Genomic DNA, 19,414 nt, shown 5'->3' on the forward strand with positions numbered 1-19,414 from the left:
AGGGTAAACGATCGTCTTGCTCACTGTTGTGTTTCCAGCGCCCAGCACCCAGCTGGAGGGGCAGGTGGAAGACAGGACATCCCACGTGATGCAGCCCCTTCTCTTCCAGATTCTGGAGAACACCCCAGAGAATCACGTAGACCACTCTTCTCTGAAACTGGCCCTCGAACGGGCAGAGGAGCTCTGCTCTCAAGTTAATGAAGGGGTTCGGGAGAAGGAGAATTCAGACCGCCTGGAGTGGATCCAGATGCACGTTCAGTGCGAAAGTCTGGCAGAGGTGAGGCCTGGGGTGCTGTGCTGGGTGCCGTGGGCAGGCTCTCCAGGGGAACCAGGTTTGGGCCTTCCCCGAGTGTAGACAGTCTACACCTCAGCTCAGCCCATGTGGATTCACCATTCTGCCCCTTCTTGGGTTGTCATCTTCTTTCTTGTAAAAAAGAGGTTTATGTTTCGAGTTTTTTTAATTCAGCTGGTAGAATCAGTATTCTGTGGGTCTGTAAGGAATTGGTTTCACTGTGCCAGTTTGAATTCTGAAGAGAAGTAAATGTAAGAATCTTTCGTGTAAAGATGAATGATTACAGCCACATTCCCACCTAGAGAGCTCTCCCGCAGCTCCCTGAGGTCCAGGGCACGGGCCTCTCCAGGGGTGCTGGGACTTACAAAGTGACAGTTTCTTTCTCTTCAAGCAACTTGTTTTCAACTCGCTCACCAACTGCCTGGGGCCCCGGAAGCTGCTGCACAGTGGGAAGCTGTACAAGACCAAGAGCAATAAGGAGCTGCACGGGTTCCTCTTCAACGACTTCCTGCTTCTTACCTACATGGTCAAGCAGTTTGCTGTTTCCTCGGGCTCTGAGAAACTTTTCAGCTCTAAGTCCAACGCTCAGTTCAAAATGTATAAAACGGTAAGCGTCATGTTTTTGGCAGTAGCATCAAGAGCATAACGAGGTGTTTCCTTTACCTTAAGGACCTCCTTCCTGCTTGAGCCTGTCCTGGCCTCATGGGACTCTTCACCTGCCTCCTTGTCACTTCCCGGGGAAGAAGCCTAGAGTGGCTGGGCCTTCACTGCCCTCTGACAGCCACCAGCTGGATTGCAGCTGAGTCCATCTCCGCCCCCAGCAGACATGACATGTGATCCCCTGTCTGCCCACATTCAGCATCGGGTCTCTCTGTAAAACTGAGGCTGACACAGAGGGCCACGTTTCAGTGCCTGGAGGAGAGACCCTATCCCGTGAGCAGGCGTGGACACTCAGAGCTCCTGTCCCCAGTTTAGTAACGTCTGATCTCCCCTGGACACTTACTTTCACGAAACAGAGGCAGTTTCTTTTCTCCTAAGCATAAGGCTCTGGAAACTAGACCTCCCTACTCCTCAGCAAGGCTCTTCACAACAGATGACTCTCTGGACTTAGGCAGGTGGAGTGTCCTGGCCCATTTCACAGCCTGTGTTTTGGCCCCAATTCTTTCAGCCCATTTTCCTGAATGAAGCCTTGGTGAAACTGCCCACAGACCCTTCCAGCGATGAGCCTGTCTTCCACATTTCTCACATTGACCGGGTCTACACTCTCCGAACAGACAACATTAACGAGAGGTCAGTCCTGACCACGTGTGGCCTGCCTGGAAGTCTAGGAGAAAGCCTGACCTCTCCCTCCGCCATAAACCTCCTCCAGTCTGTGCTCACGCCCTACTAATTCTGCATCCTCAGCGCCTCAGCCAGTCTCCTCCGCCCCAGTCCCACTGGTGGGCCTTGATTTAGACATGCCAGGTTACCACAAACGCCCGTAACTCACTCCCCTGATTCCAGTGCCTCCCCAGGATCTCCTGAAATGGGAGAGCCAACACCTCACTTCCTGCCGAAATCCCTCAGGGACAGTCTTGCTCCTTCACCTGCTTCCTGAGTCCCTCCTGTGCCTCTCGGCCCCAGTCCCACCCCTGCGCCGCACAGGCCCTGCACTCCAGCCAGAGCGTCTGCTCTGCCCGTCCCACGTCCTTGGGTGGAGCGCCCCCTCCTCTGTGCGTGCAGCTCTCTGTGCAGTAGACCTGTCATCCTGTCATGCTGAGCTGGCACCACATCCTCTCCCTCTGCCCCAGAAGTGCCAGGTGCCATCAAGAACTGTCTGGAAATTCTCAGCTTGATCCTTAATTGGCAGGCGAGTCTTTGGGTTGAATTAATGTTAGGGCTGTGACTAGGAACTTGTCAAAGCCAAGGTTAGCGAGTGCAGAGCCCTGGGGCTCCTGGGGGACCTGGTGTGGGAAAGCCGCCCGATGGCTGCTCTCTGCTTCTCCTCCAGGACGGCCTGGGTCCAGAAGATCAAGGCTGCGTCTGAACAGTACATCGACACCGAAAAGAAGAAACGGGAGAAGGCTTATCAAGGTAGTAGGTGGTGCCCTGGAGGGTCGGAACCAGCCACAGGGCCCCGGGGGAGGGGGCGGGTCCCACCTTGTGGACACAAGCCTCTGCTCCTGCAGTGAAGTGGGTAAATGGGAATGGCCTGAAAGTCCAGACTTACTGCAAGACCGGACAGCAGGAGCCCCACTGTCCATTGCACAGACAGGGGGAACCCCCTCTCTCTGTGGTGAAGTCTTTGACCCTCCTCCCCACACACCCATTCTTCACTCCTGTTTCCAAGAAGAGGGGTCCTCTCTTTGCACAACCAGACCCACCTCCACTTGGTCCATTTGGCTCCATCAAACTTCACTTCTATGGCCTGTTTCCCTTCAGCTCATCAGCCCGCTGCTCCTCCTCCAGCGCCCAGCCTCTACCCAAGCCCTCCTCCAGATCCACCAGCCTCCCTCTGCCGACACCAGGTCCTGGACCTTAACTTGCCCCCTTGCCCCACTCACAGCCTTCACACCACTTGTTGTCCCCATCACTCTGCAAAGAGCTCATCACATGACACCAGGGACCCCCCAAACTTGGCTCGGTTTACCCAATGGCAGGAAATCGAGGCACCTCCCTCCCCCTGCACCCCATGATACCCCGAGGGTCCTCCTACCACCAAATCTTCTTTCATCACCTCCTTCCTAATTCTGCTTCCCCTACTGTACCCTGGGAGTTCTGCCCTTGCCTGAGCCTCTCCCCTTCACATCACCCAGTCTCAGTGGTCACTCTCTCCAGACACACCTGCTCTGCTCCTCCTGTGGGATTAGCCAGCCTCCTTCCAGGAGATCTCTGTGGATGGCAGTGTTATCCTTGGCCACAGACACTGGAAACATGCTCTCTGACCCCCCAGGCCTCTCTAGTCAGTTGCCGAGTCCCGTATGTTCCCTCCGTGGTTCTCGTCCCCATTTTCCCAGCCGTCCCCTCTCCCAGTGACACAGCCAGTCTCCCACCAGGCCGGGGCACGTGGCCCTTCCCTGACCAGTCCTCCCACTTACGTTCCTGGCTGCTGCAGTTGCAGCTCTTTATGTTTTTTTATTCAGGTTTCCCTTATTTTGTTATATACTCCTGAAAGGTATGTGTAAATCAGCTTCTGCTAATTGAATCTTATTTTAATAGTGCTTTAAAGGCTTGCTATTGAAAAAATCAATGATTGAATCCTCTCAGAAAGCACATAATGATCTCTTAATTGGTCAAAGATATAAATCAAAGTTTTTCTGTATTAGTTTTGCTTAACATCAACATCTGTACATATTGTTATGCATTTTCCACGTGTTCAATTCTTTAGACATTTATTGATTACTTACTCTGTGCCAGGCCCGGTGCTGGGCTTACCTGGGCCTACAAAGATGAATATGGCCCAGCCCTGCCTTCAAGGGGGAGCTGAATACACGTGCCATGCCGGGAGGGGCAGAGACTTCTCATAGAGAAGGTTCTACGTGCCCTGAGTTTTGAAAGATCAGTCGCTCACCAGGCAGCTTTTTGTTTAGTTTCTAAACCCCTCCCCTGCCTGACTGACTTTATATTTGTCAAGATAATCTGAGTTCACTGACTCACTTCTCTCCATATTAAAAGTGGTTTTGAGTACTTCCTTGAGTAGAATAATGTCTTAAGTAAAACTTTAGAAGCTGAAGTGTCTACATATAATTAGAATTATGGTGAGTGGTTAAGAAAATAGGCTTTGGTATCTGATGTTTAAGTTCTGGCCCTGCCATTTAGAAGCTCTGTGACGTAAGCATGTCATAGTCCTTTCTAAGACTCAGCTTTCTCAGATACGGGAATAGCAGTTATACAGGTACCTTAAGTCATGTAACATATGTAGTGGCGGAGCACATGCCTAACACAAAGTAAGTATCCAATAAATGTTAGCTGCTTTTAAGTGCTGAATGACTGTGACATATTATGATGTTACTAATATTACTATTTGCCAGAAGTTGAGGGGTTAATACAGGGATATTAAATAAACAATCTGCTCTGCCACGGCCCCTCCTGGCAGAGGACATGGACTGACACAGAACTTCAGACCCAGCAGGCTGTGGGACGCTCAGAAGGCAAGGATAATGGATGCACGGAGGAGGGAAGGGGTCTGGGAGATGAGATGTGAGATTGGATCTACATCTTGAAGGATGTGTAGGATGCTGACGGACACAGATGGCAGCAGGGTATCCCAGCTGGTGACACGGCCAAGGCACAGGCCAAGGCACAGAGCAGCCAAGTGCTTGTCTGCCAGGCCCAGTTCAGTGACAGGTGAGACTGGGGAGTTCTGGGGTTGGCTGGAAGACAGACTGTGAGTATCTGCAGCTTAGCATCATCACTGTGCTATCTGCATTTTCAGGAGAAATTAATGTCGTTCGTCTTCCTCTTTTGTAGCTCGCTCTCAAAAGACTTCAGGCATTGGGCGTCTGATGGTGCATGTCATTGAAGCTACGGAACTGAAAGCCTGTAAACCAAATGGTAAATGCTTCCTTCATCCTGCAGATGTGGTAGCTACCTCGTGCTTTGCTGATGACTCTTCTGAACATTGAATAATGGGACACGTTTAAAAAGTTGGGGGTGGGTACAGCTCAGTGGTAAAGTGTGTGCACAAGGTCCTGGGTTCAGTCCCCAGTACCTCTATTATAAAAGTAAATAAATAATTACCTAATTACCTCCCCCTCCGAAAAAAAGGAAAACAAATACTTCCAGTGCCACTAAAATGGTTATCAGACCAATATTATCATCACTCTGTTTTCCCAGTAACTTCCAGTGCCTCCTTCCTCAGTGCTCTGAGTGGAGAAAGCACAAATCACACTACTCTGACACACGCCCCCGGGGAGCCGCCCTGGCGGTGCAGCCTGCGTGGTCACTCCTGGGGTTTATGATGCTTCAGCAATGGGAACAGAGACCACAGGGCAGAGGCGGGCCCTCCAGCAGTGGCCCCTGCTGCCCTGGTCCACGGAGAAGCATCTGTTTGGATCCTGCTTCTGCTCAAGAAGACCCCGTTGTCACATGCATGCTGGTCTGTTTTTGTTCAGGAAAGAGCAATCCATACTGTGAAATCAGCATGGGCTCCCAGAGCTACACCACCAGGACCCTCCAGGACACACTAAATCCCAAGTGGAATTTTAACTGCCAGTTCTTTATTAAGGATCTTTATCAGGATGTGCTGTGTCTCACCATGTTCGACAGAGACCAGTTTTCACCAGATGGTAAAGTATAACTCGGGGAGGGGGTCTGGAGGTCCCCCTGTACTCTAGGATCCAGGGTCCGGAGCCAGGGTGCTCTGACTTGTTGTCGCCCCTTGACACTGAAGGGCAGTGACACAGGCCATGGTCCTCAGTAGTTCACAGTGGCAGCAGGTGGGGCACCTTCTCAGGAGGAAGGGGTGGCTGGGTGGCCTCAGTTTTGTTTCAGGTCTCTGACCCCAGTTACCTCTGCTTCCCTAATGGAAACGCTGTGCTCCTGGCACCGCCTGAGGGGGTGAGACATTCCCCAACCAAAGAGACTTGGATTCCCAAGAGGCAGTTTCCCTCACACAAACCCCTCATTCTGCACACATCCATTCACAGTGTACAACAGCCCTTGACCAGAAGAAGCTACTTGTCTTAGATTTGAAGGTTTTATGAATCCTGCTTCAGATACTCCCCCTGTGGTAGTTTTTAACAATTTTTTTAAAGAAGACAGACTTCTGACTCTCACGTGTCTATTCACCAGATTTCCTGGGTCGCACCGAAGTTGCAGTGGCAAAGATTCGAACAGAACAGGAAAGCAAAGGCCCTACAACCCGCCGACTCCTGCTGCACGAGGTCCCCACCGGGGAGGTCTGGGTCCGCTTTGACCTGCAGCTTTTTGAGCAAAAAACTCTCCTGTAGGGGCCTCAGGGGTCTGCCCTCTGGGCCTGGGCTGGAGAAGACCGCCGGCGCGGCCCCTCAGCTGGAGGAGCGTCAGGCGGCTTCACCCATTGCAAGGCCGCGCGCGCCAGGCCTCTATTTTATTGCACACTAAATCGCTAGCAATCTATGCAAACATGATCCTTCCTATAAATAAACCAAACCCCATAGTACAGTGCCTTGTATTAGTGTTAACATGTTCGGCTGTGTTTAGATGCCAAGGTTTCCATTTTCAGGGCTATAAAAAGTATTACGTGGAAATGAGGCATCAGACCACCAGACGTTACCACTTGGTTGAATGTGTCCACTGTGGGTGGTTTGGGTGATGCTCTAACCATTCCATGCCACGTGACCTCTGCTGGGTCACGGCCACTCAGGAGGTGAAGGACTGGAAGAAATGCTGCAGCCTCCGCCTGGGAACAGCCTGATACCGACATAGTGTCTGCTTGTGCACTGAATAAAAACAAACTCAATCATTTTATTCCTGGTTAGATTTTACCATCCTCTGCTGAGGCTATGTAGTCTGAAATCTAAGGGGGAAAGCTTGATTTCCTTTAAATACTGTGAACTCAAATGACACGGAAAATATTTTTCAACTTTAATTTTCTGAAGTATAAATTATTTATGTAAAGTCCTTGTTTTTGTGTATGTCACAGGACATGCATCTTTAAGCTTTATCATTGCCAATATGTACAGAAAGAGAATAAAAATATAAGTTTATGAATGTAACTTCTTCAAAGCCTGACTTATTTTCTATGTGAAAGGCTTTTAAAAGGTGACTTCAGGGGTTGCTTATGACAAAACCAAATTTCCTTTCTGCAACAGGGAGAAAAACCAAGGACAGAATATGGAGGGGAAGCACTCACTTGACTGCCATTGGCTTGCTCTGTGACTCCAGTCACTTGACCTACTGTTTCTGGGGCTCAGTTTCTTTGATGGCTAGAATGGCTGATCTCTGTGGGAGCTAGACTGTCCCCTTGTGAGCCCCTCTGCTTGCCTAGTTGAGTAGAAACTTCGGGGTGACTTAGCCATGAAGAAAATGCACCAGAGTTAAACCTTGGCAGCAGGCCCCTCGGCCCCTCCAGCTCCAGAAGCACCTGCCTTTCCCCCTGCCCCAATCCTGTCAGAGCCACATCCACAGTTGTCAGACCTGCTTCCTCGGCCTCTAGATTTTGAAGTGTGAAATCTGCCTTGAACATTGATTAAAAATAAGGTCTTAGACACTAGATCCCTGGGTTAATGAATACAACTGGGAAAAGATCTGTCTTTTAGCCCTGATTTCTCAGGGAGCAGGTCTTCTCTAGGAGCTGGAAGGAAGGAAGGAGTCAAGTGTCCCTCCACCATAGCCCTTGTTTCTGTCATAATGTAATCACCGAGCAAATAAAAACTGGAAAACATAATTCAGAATATTCAAGTGAAAAAAAATCCATCATTCCAGGTATTGATCCTGGACACCGAGTTGGCTAAAACAGACATAAAGGAAATACGGCACAGTGTCAAAGGAAGAGACACACCAATATCTGAACACAGACAACTGTGTGTGTTGCTTAATTTAGGGACGGTCTGGCTGGTCAGGCTCAGCTGCACTGAGCAAAGCAAAGTGCTGCTCTTCTACAGGGCCTGGGGAAGCGGGCTGTGCTGGTTATGGAGGTGGGTGTGGGCTGATGTCAGGAAGTCGGCCTCTGACCAGCTGACTTTCAGAGCATAAGGTTATCACTGATGGGTCAGGCAGGCTTAAAACCAGTTCTGGGGTTACCTATGACAAAGCTACAGGATAGCCCTTTCCTGGGTCTGTGGGACTTCCTCGTGGGATGAACTGTGGCCAGTGCCATTTTTCCTTTATTAGATGTGTCAGGGTTCTCGTCCGATTTGGACAGAGGAGCTCGCAGGATGTGAGTCAGATGGCTTCTACGAAACGACAGGATTTTTAATGTAAGTACTTCCAGCAACTCCAGTCACCCCTTTGGACTTAGGAACACAGCTTTGCTCCTTAAGAAATCACATTCTCTCCTGACTAAAACATGAGCCTGGTTTTCTGAAAGGCAAGGAAAGGGAGGGGGCACCCTGGGACTACATCGCCTGGGGAGGGGCTGAGCGGCTTGAGGAGTGTCCAGCAAGCCCCTCTCGGGCGCCCTGGCAGGCCAGTGGGGCAGCTCCACCCTCCGGGGGGAACCCAAATTCTGAGCAGTCTGACTAACCTCAAAAAGTCCAAGTGGCTGTGAGGAGGGCGTGTGCCCTGGTGAGGGAGCGTGTGCTTCGGCACCAGGGGGACTGCACCTGGAAAAAAGAACACTTTCAAATTCTGCAGTTGACCTTGAGCAAGCTACCGAACCTCTGAGCTTCATGTACTGGAGATGATACTACTGCCTTGCTAGGAAATTTTTTAAACGAATATAAGATACCTCATGCAGTTTCTGATTCACAACAGGAGCTCAGTAAACAGTAGCTGTTCTTATTTGGATATTGCTTGCAATATTTTTCCACTTCTGGAGAGAAAAGACGTGGGCAGTACTTTAACTGTTGTACAAGTACTACAAACTAAAGTTCAGCAAAGCTTTATTACAAGCGGTCCCTTGGGGCAGGATTCCTGGCCACCTCACCTGACTCCCCGCTGCAGGGCGGCCAGGTGCTGCGCCAGGACCTCTGCTGTCATCACTCTTCTCTCCGCGGGCTGGGACCCCCACCTCTGCTGGCCTTCCCCCACCGTCCAGGATCGGGGCCTGTGCTGTCTGCCTCCTAAAGCCTACGACAGAAGAGGAGAGCTGAGTGTAGGGTGGGGAAGAGGGGCTTACGGGGCAGAGAGGAACTTCCGGGCCGATGCCCATGGCCACTCATCTCCCAGGCCAGCTTCCTAGCCCCTCCTCACCTCCCCCTCACTCTGTCTGGTGTCTGCAGCTCTCAGACAGGGCTTCCGTATCTCTGGACTCCACACAGCACTACCTTTTTATGGTGTAGCAGAGATGACCAGCTGTCCACGAGACACTGCTCTCCCTGCCACTGCTCAGAGCGGCCGGGGACTGCTCTTCCCAGCACCTACTCCCTGCAGTTAGGAGCCGCCTGGTGACTGGGTCCCCATCCACCTACACTCCCAGGGCAGAATTCCTCCGTGACCTCTCCCTTCTCAGGCTGACAGGAGTGAGTTCCCGAGGCAACCTTGGAAGCCAGGTGCGGAGATGACAAACGTTCCTTCAGCCAGGGGCCTGAAAGACTGCAAGAAACAGGGATGGCCTACCGACCTGCAGACCCACCCAGCTCTGGTACAGGAGTGAAAAATAAACTCCCAGTGTGCGTAAACCATACTCCACTTTTTGACCTCTTGAGAACAGCAGTTAGGCTACCCTGCTGTGAGGGCCGAGCTGATGTGTTCAGACCTGACTGAGGGCTCCCTGTGCTCTCAGACAGAATTATGCTCAGAGGGAACTGACCACACAGGGAGCCCCTGCTTCTCTCTGGAGAGACTGGGGAGAACAGTGGAACTGGGGAGGAGCTGGCTCACAAAATACCTAACTAACAAGGTTCTCAAGCTAGAAAGACAGCTCTGTGTGTGGTGGAGGGAAGGGGCCAGGCTGGTGGGTGAAGGAGACACAAAGATCTACAGATCACTCGGGAGGGCTCGAACCCATTACCTACCAAGTGCCCTGAACCTCCCCTGGAAGCGTCCCAACCCTTGGGCTTTAGGGGACAGGGTGTGGGAGAGAGGGTGGAAGGGGAAATAGGCCGTGAGCTGTCAGCTGTGCCAACTGGGGTGTGAGCTCTGGACAGGAAATGTGTGCATGGAAATTTCCTGCATGTAAGTACCTTTTATATAGCTAGACTACATTTTGCCCTAGATTTTTTTAGTATAAATTTCATTTCAAAAGGTTCCTACCTACTGTAACTGAACTAAGGAGAACAAATTTTTGGTCTGATTTGGATGTAATATGTAGTAAATGGTAGGAAAATGTCAGAAGAGAAAAAACTCAGGAAAAAGAGCCGAGGAAATCTTATAAGGCAGATCCCTCACCTTGTAAGGCACAATCTGTCCCACGAAAGTGGGGTCCAGGGTCCCACAATCTGTTTCTTTTCTGAAGGTTTTCACGCATGGCTCCCCTGCAGAAGGGTGCCCGGCTGGGCAGCAGCACTGAGCCCAGCAGCAACCCCACTGCTGCTTCTGCTTAAAATTAATCTTCCTTTGCCCCCTCTTTTTCACTCCCTCCTGCAGTTACTACCTGCTGTGCCCTGGGAGCCCACGTGAGAGGGAGGGATTTGTCAGTAGATTCTGGACTCAGTGCTCACTGTCAGGGTGGGAGTTGTACAGCTGTGCCATTCCAGCCCTGCTCCCCCCAGATCCCTGCTCACCAGACCCTTCTTCTCATGCCTTTTACTCTCCGGGCTGACCTTCAAAGAGTGAAACTGCCTTTCAAAAACAGTCTGACTTGGGTTGATAGTGTTTTTCTCTTTACCAGGCGGATATTTCTCTTCTGCACAGATAAGCTTTTGGGGACTGCAAAGAAAAGTAGAATTTAACTCAGTACAGGTAGAATTATTGTACCCCAATAACTGTCTGAAAATTAAGTTTGTGAACTCAACACTCACTTTATGAAAAGGAGAGACTGAGAAAACATTGCTTGGTGGCTGTCAATCAATCAGTCTGCCCTGCCCACACCCCTGCTGGCACCGCCCTTAGGCAGTGGGTCATGGGACTCTTCTCAGGCTGTAGCTGAGGCACCTGGCCCAGGTTGAAACTGGGACAGAGGGGCTCCAGGCAGCCTCGGAGGGCTCAATCCAGAAAGGCAGGACGAGGCTATCCATTTTCCAGGAAAGGCATATGAAAGCAGAGAAAGGAAAGGAAGCAGGTTCACAAAGAGAAGCTATGATGAAAGCCACACAGTCCCAGGGGGGAAAGGACTGGCCTCGTGGTCCCCAAAGCAGCCTGGCTATCTTCCTGATTGCTATGGACTGACTGTGTGTCTGCCCACAGAATTCGCTGAAACCTAACCCCCAGTGCGATGGTATTACTGGAGGAATCTCTGGGAGGTGACTAGGTCATGAGGTCATGAGCTCTGCCCTCATGAATGGGACGAGCGCCCTCAGAAAACAGGGCTGAGAGAGCACCCTCAGCACCTCCACCAGATGAGGACACGGCCAGAAGGTGCCGTCTCTGAGCCAGGAAGCGGTCCTCACCAGACACTGAGCCGCCGGCACCTTGATCTTGGACTTCCCCGCCTCTGTGAGAAGTACATTTCTGTCATTGATAAGCCACCCGGTCTCGTATCGTGTTACAATGGCCTGAACAGACGGGGACACTGTGGCTTCCAGGCAGGCCAGTGCTTTCTAACACAGCCAGGCCCCCTCCTTTTTTTTTTTTTTTTTTCAAACTTGAGAAGGTTTATGCTTTCTGTAATTAACTGTCTCTGATGACCACAGCCACCTTGCTCTTCGAGTCTTTCCTTATTTTATTGAACAGCCACCTGAGGCACCTCCGAGTGTGTCCTCTCAGGTTTCCCAGGGCTCCTCCATTCCTGCCCTGGGAAAAGCCCAGGCCTGTCCAGAGAAATGGCCTTCTCCTTCATCCCTCCATTCATGCCTTTATCCAACAAGCATTCACTCACCATCTACTACATTCCAGCTCAGTGCTGGGAACACCAAGGAAAGTCAGACAGTCCCAGCCCTTCAGAGGCTTGTTGCAGAGGGAAAGGGCAGGTGGGGGTGCAGAGGCCCATCACCATGTGGTGATTCCCTCACGTGCTGACCTGACCCAGATGCTTCTGCAGTTTATTATACTTCTTTTCTTTAGGGAGAAGGGATTTTTTTAGATGAAGCCAGAAAAGGTGGCAGGGCCCAGAGATCACCTTACATGCTAAGTTGAGTCTGGACCTTATTGGGAGGGTTATAGGAAGCTACTGAAGGGTTCAGTAGGGGAGGGTTGATCACTCCACAAAGATTCCTGGGCACAGGGAACTATATTCAACATCTTGTCATAACTTATGATGAAAAAGAATATGAAAATGAATATATGTATATTTATGTACAACTGAAGCATTATGCTGTATACCAGAAATTGACACATTATAAACTGACTATACTTCTATTAAAAAAAATGTATATATATACATACATACATATATACATACAAGATTTCTCGGGCTGTGAGGTGGAGATGCCATCAGAAGTAACAGACTCAAGGGCAGATGACCATTTAAGGAGCTGTGACCATCCATAAAGGCTGAGAAGCCAGAGAGGGGAGATGAGGAAATAAAGCAAAATAAAGCCTTTGTCTTATATGAGGGGAGTCATATAATTATTGATGTTTAAATAAAAATATTTGTTAAAATTGTTAGAGACTATGAAACCAGAAAATAGGACATGGAACTTCCAAATCACAAAGAAACAGAAACAAAGTAGTGTCATTCATTCCAGCAAAACTCAGGATGGGGGATAAAAAGGAAATATAAAGAGAGCAGGACAGGACTTCTATTCTTTGGGTAGAATTCAGAAGTTTGCACGGGCCAGCACTCCTGCTACAACAATTAAAGGAAAACAAAAAAAATTTACATACTCCTGACCCTGCAAAATTCACAATTTTAATTTTTTTAAATTTTGTTGTTGTTGTTGTTGGGGGGAGGTAATTAGTTTTACTTATTTATTTATTTATTTTTAAAGGAGGTACCAGGGAATTGAACCCAGGACCTCATGCTGCTGAGCATGTGTTCTACCACTTGAGCTATACCCTCCCCTCAAAATTCACAATTTTAAAGTCACTGGATAGCAGCGGAAACAACTCGAGAGAGGAGAGAGCCCTTCCAGAGTGAGCTGTCAGTCTCTGCCTACTTTCTTCCCTGGGAGCTCTGGCCAACATCAGGTAGCGGGGACCGACTCCTCCATGCTCCCAGAGTATCTCTTGGTGGGTTTTTCCTCCTAGGCCCTGGCGGGTGGGTAGTTAACCCTTTTCTGAACATCGATCGCCGCCACCACCTGGGGGGCAAGTCGAGCATGACACTTGGGATAGGTTCTCCTGTTGGGAGCAGAGACCCTCTTCGCCCTGAGTACAGACAGCTTTCCCCAAAGCCTATCTGAAAAAGAACCACATAAAACACTAGAAGTATAAAAATAAAACTGAAAATAAGAACTCAATGGATGGGTTTAACAACAGATTATTAGACACAACTGAAGCAATAATTAGTAAAAAATACCTAGAATCAAATATGGAGCAACAAAAGGATGGAAAATACACAAGAAAGGGGTAAGAGACAGGGAAGATACAGTGAGAAGATCTAAAATGTGTTTAACTGGAGTCTCAGAAAGAACGGAGAGAAAGAATTATGGCAGAGGTAACAACAATCACAGAGGAAATTAATGAGAACTTCCCAGAACTGACTGAAGACATCACTTTACAGCTACAAGAAGACCCGTGAATCCCAAACAGGATCAATAAAAAGAAATCCACATGGAAAAATCAACAAAAACTGCCAAAAATCAAAGATGACAAGAAAATCTTAAAAGCATCCAGAGAAAAAGACAACTATCTTCAAAGGAACAGCAGTAAGACAGGCGACTGAAAGAGTAAAAGACAGTGGGACATAACATGCGTTGGAAGAAAATATCCAGCAACCTAACATTCTTAATCCTGTGAGAACAGCCTTTAAGAATGCAGGTAAAACCTGGAAAAGGCTACAAACTGTGGGATTCCAACGATACGACATTCTGCAAAAGGCAGAACTGTGGGGACAGTAGAAAGACCCGTCAGTTAGTGCACCTTTACCTGCATGTGACTTGGGTTTTGCTCCCCACGGGTCTCACACAGGCTTTGCGCTTCTCTTTTGGAACCGTGCTGCGGAGAGTGGAAGTGAACCGGGGCAGTCTGGCACACTGCCTGGCCTTCTCTAGTTCTTTGAATTCTCTTAAGGTACATCATTTTCCTACAGGAAGATTAAAAACCCACATCAACACTTAACATCAACGCTAGTCACTCTTGGGGTAGGAAATCACTTGACAATTGGACATCTCGGAAGACAAAGTCCTGCGATCACAAAGTACCTGTCTTGTACTGAAGAATAGCTCTCTGCTCTTCATCAGTGCCTCGCTGTCTTCTAAACAGAGGATCACAGAACAGTGGCACAGTAATCTGTGAGAAAAATGACTCTGAGGACCCGAGTACAATTTGTATTAAACATTTCAAATCTGTCAGAAGCATTGGAGTGTGGCCTTACTGTACACCGAAGCAGCTGAGTATAAGGACCCAGGAATAAGGTGACATGGAGCCGGGTAAGGTTAAATGCCACCCGCCTCACTCTAGGGTATTTCACTGAGCCGTACGTGGCTGACTGCAGTGAGGGCTGCCCAGAGCTCCCCAGTGTCACTGCATCAGTCAATACGCATCTGCTGATGCCGTGTGCTGCATGCCAGTGAGGTCCTGTCCTCAGGGATCTTGCGTCTAGAACAGACGAGTGGCAGACAACGACCATCTGGTCATGAGAGGCATCAGCTCAGAGTACACAAGGCAGAACTCTAAGCTGGTCTGGGAGGAAGGGCGCCCCCTGCGGGGAGCCTGTGAGAACATCGGTGTGCTGAGGGGCGGGGCAGTCATGCAGAGGTCGTGGAGGAAGGTGGCTTTCTCCTCCCCCAACCTGATTATAAACTTTAGACAGAGGGATCGTTTCCCCCTCTTTACTTCCCTACATACTTGACCTTGACCCAAATGCTGTTTGCAAGGGAAAAACAGCCACTGAATAAGGAGGCAGCAATAATGACTGCCCAGCACAATACTCAGAAAGTCAGAGCGCAAAGAACTTTCCTGTCTTCACAATCGTGATCTGCCTTGGTTTTCGGGGAGAAGCAAAATAAATCACTTCTCTCTTCAGAGACGCACACATTTTTTTAAATCAATAGCAACATAAGGTGGCTAATTCTGCTACACAGGAGTAAAAACCTGAGCCCCAAGTCCCAAGTTTTAATGCGTATATTGATTGGCAGTTTAAAATGTGAAGACTCATTACAAGCTCACCTATTGGCTCCCTGGGCAGCCTGTCCTGCCATCCCTCCTCCCACCTTCCTGAGAAAGGAGCGCTCACTGTCAAGGTTCTGTGACATTCTCATCACACCCTCTGTCCCCTCCCTCCTGGGCTCCCAGTTTGCTGAATGTGAGTGGATGGTTGAATGAATGAACGAACCAATTATCACACACAGGCAAGTGCCTTTTTCACAATGTCAACTCTCAAGCAGCCAAAATTACTTTGGGTTGCTATTCCAAAACTCAAGGGAAATGCTTTTGTGGATTTCTCTTTAAATGTAGAAAAACTACAAGACTTCTAAAATGAACAGGTTTTCCCCTAGCTCAGAGCTTCTAAGAATAAAATAGAAGTATGAAACTTGCTAATCTTTCCATAATTTGGGTCCTTTTTTGTCATATAAAAAGGATTGTACACTTCAGGGTCATAAAAGTCTCCAAGCATAATTTCCTTTAGGGGAAAAAAAAATACACTTAAGAGCAAACCACTACATACAAATGTATTCTCCAAGATCCAAAACAGCCAAATACTTTATTCCATTTTTATATGAAATCATAGATTCAAAAGATTAGAAGAAATCTCAGAAATAATTCAGACTGTGGTGGGAGTCCACCACCTTTGGGGAGAAGTAATCATCCAGCTTTAAACTCAAGTCATCAACTAGCCTTAGTTTGGGAACTTTCTGCCCCATGAGGCAGGTAGTCTATGGGTCATTCTAACCACCAGGAAGTTTGTCCTTAAGACAGAGCTGAATCTGTCTTGTCATTGCCAGTTCTCCCTCTGGAAGCAACACAAAATAAATCTACTCTTCATCTGCATGTTAGCCTTTTATACATGTACTCAAGTCATCTCCTCCTGGGGCTAAATACGCTGTATTTCTTTCCACTCTTCCTCCTGTGAAATGCTGTCAAGACTCCACCTTCCTCTTAAGGTTCTGGTGACTGTCCCATCTGCAGTGTGAACCAGGAGTGACGAGAAAGCTGCAGGGTGGACAGACTGGACCTGATACTCCCCTCTCTGTCCAGCCTGAGAGCTTGGGTGGTTTCTTGGAAGCCAGCTCACATGGCTGACTCACACTCAATTTACTGTCATTTAAAGTAACTTGGACTTCAACATATGGGTTTTCTAAGGCATGGCTTCCCCATCCTACATTTGTGCGATCACATGTCTGGGCAGACTTGTACGACGCGTACTTTTGGTTTCAAAGAGAATTGGATTCAACCTTGAGCTCTGCCTCTCAGGGAATATAGGAAGTATTTTCTGGAAGCACATCCACAAATGTTCTGGAAGCACATCCAGATATTTTGGTCAGTAAATTATACCTAAAAGCTCTAACATTCCAGTCAAATTACTTTAGACCTCTACTGAATCCCTGGAAATTTGGGTGGGCTCCAATTTCAAAAGAGGGTCCTGATCTCAAAGTTAAAATAGAAAAATCTTCCACAGAAGAAGCCAAAATTGTGTTCTTGTTGTGTAAACCCAAACTGAAGTGCAGAGGGTAGAAACTGGTGGTCCCTTCACCTAATAGTTGGCTAACTCCACAGCCATGGAATCCCCTTCTTTCTTGCCTACATCCTACTAGAGAAAATGGAAAGCCACACTCTTTCCTGGCTTCTGCCTAGGACTTGAGATGTGACACAGTTATGGCCAGTGAGACCTCAAGGGAAATCTGCTAGGAGTTTCTGGGGACTCTTTTTGCTTCCTGATCAAAGGATGAGGTGTAAGAAAAGGGTCTCCTGACATTATTCCTTACCCCTTTTTCTTGTCCTGAACACAGACCTAATACCTGGACCTGAAGCAACCAAACATGCTTACAAAAGTGAGGGTGATGGGCATACACTGAAAATATTCAGGATAGCAGAATAGAAAGATAGAAAAAAAAAAAACCTGGGTGATTAATGATGTTGTTATGCTGCCAGAACCCACCATGAGACCACCTACCCCTCTATTTCTTGTTGAGTAACCAATAAATGTCCTTATGGTTTAAGCCACTGTTATTCTATTAACATTTACCTAAAAGCAGTCCTGATAAGTCTAGTTCCAAATCAACACTTCTATTCCTGCTATCTGGAACTCCAGGTTTAAAAATGCAGTAGGCTGTATTACAGCTCCATGAGTTCATCTTAAATACAAAAATAAATTTGGGACTGTTTGCATAATCAATGAAAATGTTGGCCCAAATTTTCAAATTGTACTTTGTTAAAAGAAAAAAACTCTCAGTACCGTTTTATTGTGTGCTTCAAAAAATATTCAAAATTTCATATAAAGGGTTTTTTCCAACCCTTTATATGAAATTACTTTTTCCACAATTCTCTGAAGAGGACTTGTGACATTTTCAGTCCATTTCTTGTGTAACATCTCTTTCCTTCTTTCCTTAAAAACATCCAGATGCTGAAAATACGTATCCAATCTCTAATGAAGTGATACAAACGAGGAAAACAAATGATTAAGAAGTTCTCCATTTATTTTCACTTGAATCAGGGGGAAAAACACTTGTTTCCACTCCTAGGAGCTCTCAGCATATTTGGGCTGCAAAATCCTAGCATAAGATAATTAAAGAAAAGAATAAAGTTCAGAAAAGGAATCTGGGAGCCTAGAGCAGGAAGACCCCATGAGCAGTTCTATACCACAACTGTGTCTTCAGATTAAACCACATCCAAATCATTCCTACTTCATGCTGCTTCTTTTTAAGGATTCAAAGCATTCCCTGGTCACACATTCCATGCCCCCAGCCTTCATCATCAGTAAAGTCCGTGATAAAAGTAGTACAGGAAAAAGAGGACTAAACACTTCAGCACCTCTCTCTCTGACGCTATAAAAGGAGAGTAATCCCACCTACCTCTTTTGATGCTCAAATGAGAATATATTAAACTTCCTTTATAAATTATGTCACAGTACAAATGTTTAATTAAGTATCATTAAACACCAAACTTCAGTTCTTCTCACTGAGATTAAAACCTCCTTAAATTTATTAATTCCATAGTGACGAACAGCACTGATTGGCCATTACCCTTAAATACTCATTCGTTCCTCGTGGCTTTATATAACCTCACTGCGATGTGGGAACGTATGAGAGAGGTAAATTTTAGGGAAGAATTTCTATTCAGTACCAGGACAAAGAGGGGGAGCAGTTAGAATAATCTCTCAGATCCCTTAAGGATAGAGCTGAGAATTCCAACCTCTTAGTACTTCTGCAAGGAGATGGTGCAATCTCAGATCTCTGTAGTATAAATGAGTGATTCAGAGGAGGCTCATTCTCCCAGCAAAGTGACTCTCTTTGACACAGTAAAAACCTCTTGGTGACACTGCTCTGCATCACTCTTGCATACCTAGAACACACTTAGAATCCACAGTCTGTAGCCAACTGTTACCTTCACAACACAATTCTCTCTAAATAATATTGCATGTACAGCTTTATCAATATCTTCTCTAGCCAACACCTAAAATTACAAAATTATATATTAGAATTAAATATTTATAGAATTAAATATTAGGATGTAAATCCTGAAGAAGCAAATCAGTGACAAAACTCAGTGTATTTTACCAATAGCTTTAGTGTGAATCTAACATCTGTACCTCAGAACATATTTTGCAACTCTTTATTATGGAAAATTTCAAACACAGTTCTTCTCCATGAACCCTTCACCCAGGTTCAACAATTATCAACTTAATCTTATTTCATCTAAATCCCTACTCACTCCCCTGACCCTTACCCAGATTATTTTGAAACAAATCCCTTACATCACACCTTTATTTTCAAAATACCAATAAAGTTTACTAAGTAAAGGGATCCTCTACAAAACAAAGCCTCTGTACAGACATTCAGGAGGTATGTTTTAAAAGGCCCTTGAAGTTTCCTGACTTCTGCTGGGTCTCTTTATAATTCAAAACCTCTTTATAAACCTCTTTATAATCAGCAGAGAGTCTGATTTAATTCGACTGGTCCCGAGCCAGTCAGTTGGTGGCTGCTGGCAGAAGACCAAGACTGTCTTACAGCTAGGTCTTTTTTGCTGTTTCCATTATGAGTTTGGGTCAAGCTGATGCACTTAAATCCTTACTTAAGGGATTGTCATTTGGATCACTATGAACTGATCTTTCCAGCTTTTATTCTTACAGAACTAAGTAGGGACAAATGGAAAAACAATAAAAATTCAGTGTCTGGAAGAGAAATGCTGTTACCTAAAAGA

The 19,414-nt window shown here is 47.2% G+C and overlaps 2 protein-coding genes across 4 annotated transcripts in view; one reads left to right on the forward strand and one right to left on the reverse strand.

The window, feature by feature from the left end:
- The window catches only part of ITSN2 (intersectin 2), a 132,343-nt gene extending 125,374 nt beyond the window's left edge, over positions 1–6,969 (forward strand). For 2 of the 3 annotated variants that reach the window (XM_064494695.1, XM_064494696.1), the window contains 7 exons: positions 110–277; positions 684–899; positions 1,461–1,582; positions 2,283–2,365; positions 4,742–4,825; positions 5,386–5,559; positions 6,065–6,969. In XM_064494695.1, coding sequence (XP_064350765.1) covers positions 110–277; positions 684–899; positions 1,461–1,582; positions 2,283–2,365; positions 4,742–4,825; positions 5,386–5,559; positions 6,065–6,222 — 1,005 coding nt within the window. In that variant the 3' untranslated portion in view covers positions 6,223–6,969. Of the gene's footprint in view, positions 1–109; positions 278–683; positions 900–1,460; positions 1,583–2,282; positions 2,366–3,414; positions 3,447–4,741; positions 4,826–5,385; positions 5,560–6,064 lie in introns of those variants that run through there. The other variant, XM_064494697.1, reaches the window with a different exon arrangement.
- FAM228A (family with sequence similarity 228 member A) lies at positions 3,463–15,551 on the reverse strand. Its single transcript, XM_064494699.1, is given in 7 exon segments — positions 3,463–8,148; positions 8,439–8,517; positions 8,841–8,983; positions 10,579–10,723; positions 13,982–14,138; positions 14,257–14,344; positions 14,430–15,551. Coding segments are annotated over 7 exon segments (924 nt in total). The 5' UTR covers positions 14,685–15,551; the 3' UTR covers positions 3,463–8,091.
- Positions 15,552–19,414: the final 3,863 nt, after the last annotated feature.

Source organism: Camelus dromedarius, chromosome 15 (genome assembly GCF_036321535.1).
Source record: "Camelus dromedarius isolate mCamDro1 chromosome 15, mCamDro1.pat, whole genome shotgun sequence".
Taxonomy (NCBI): Eukaryota; Metazoa; Chordata; class Mammalia; order Artiodactyla; family Camelidae; genus Camelus; species Camelus dromedarius.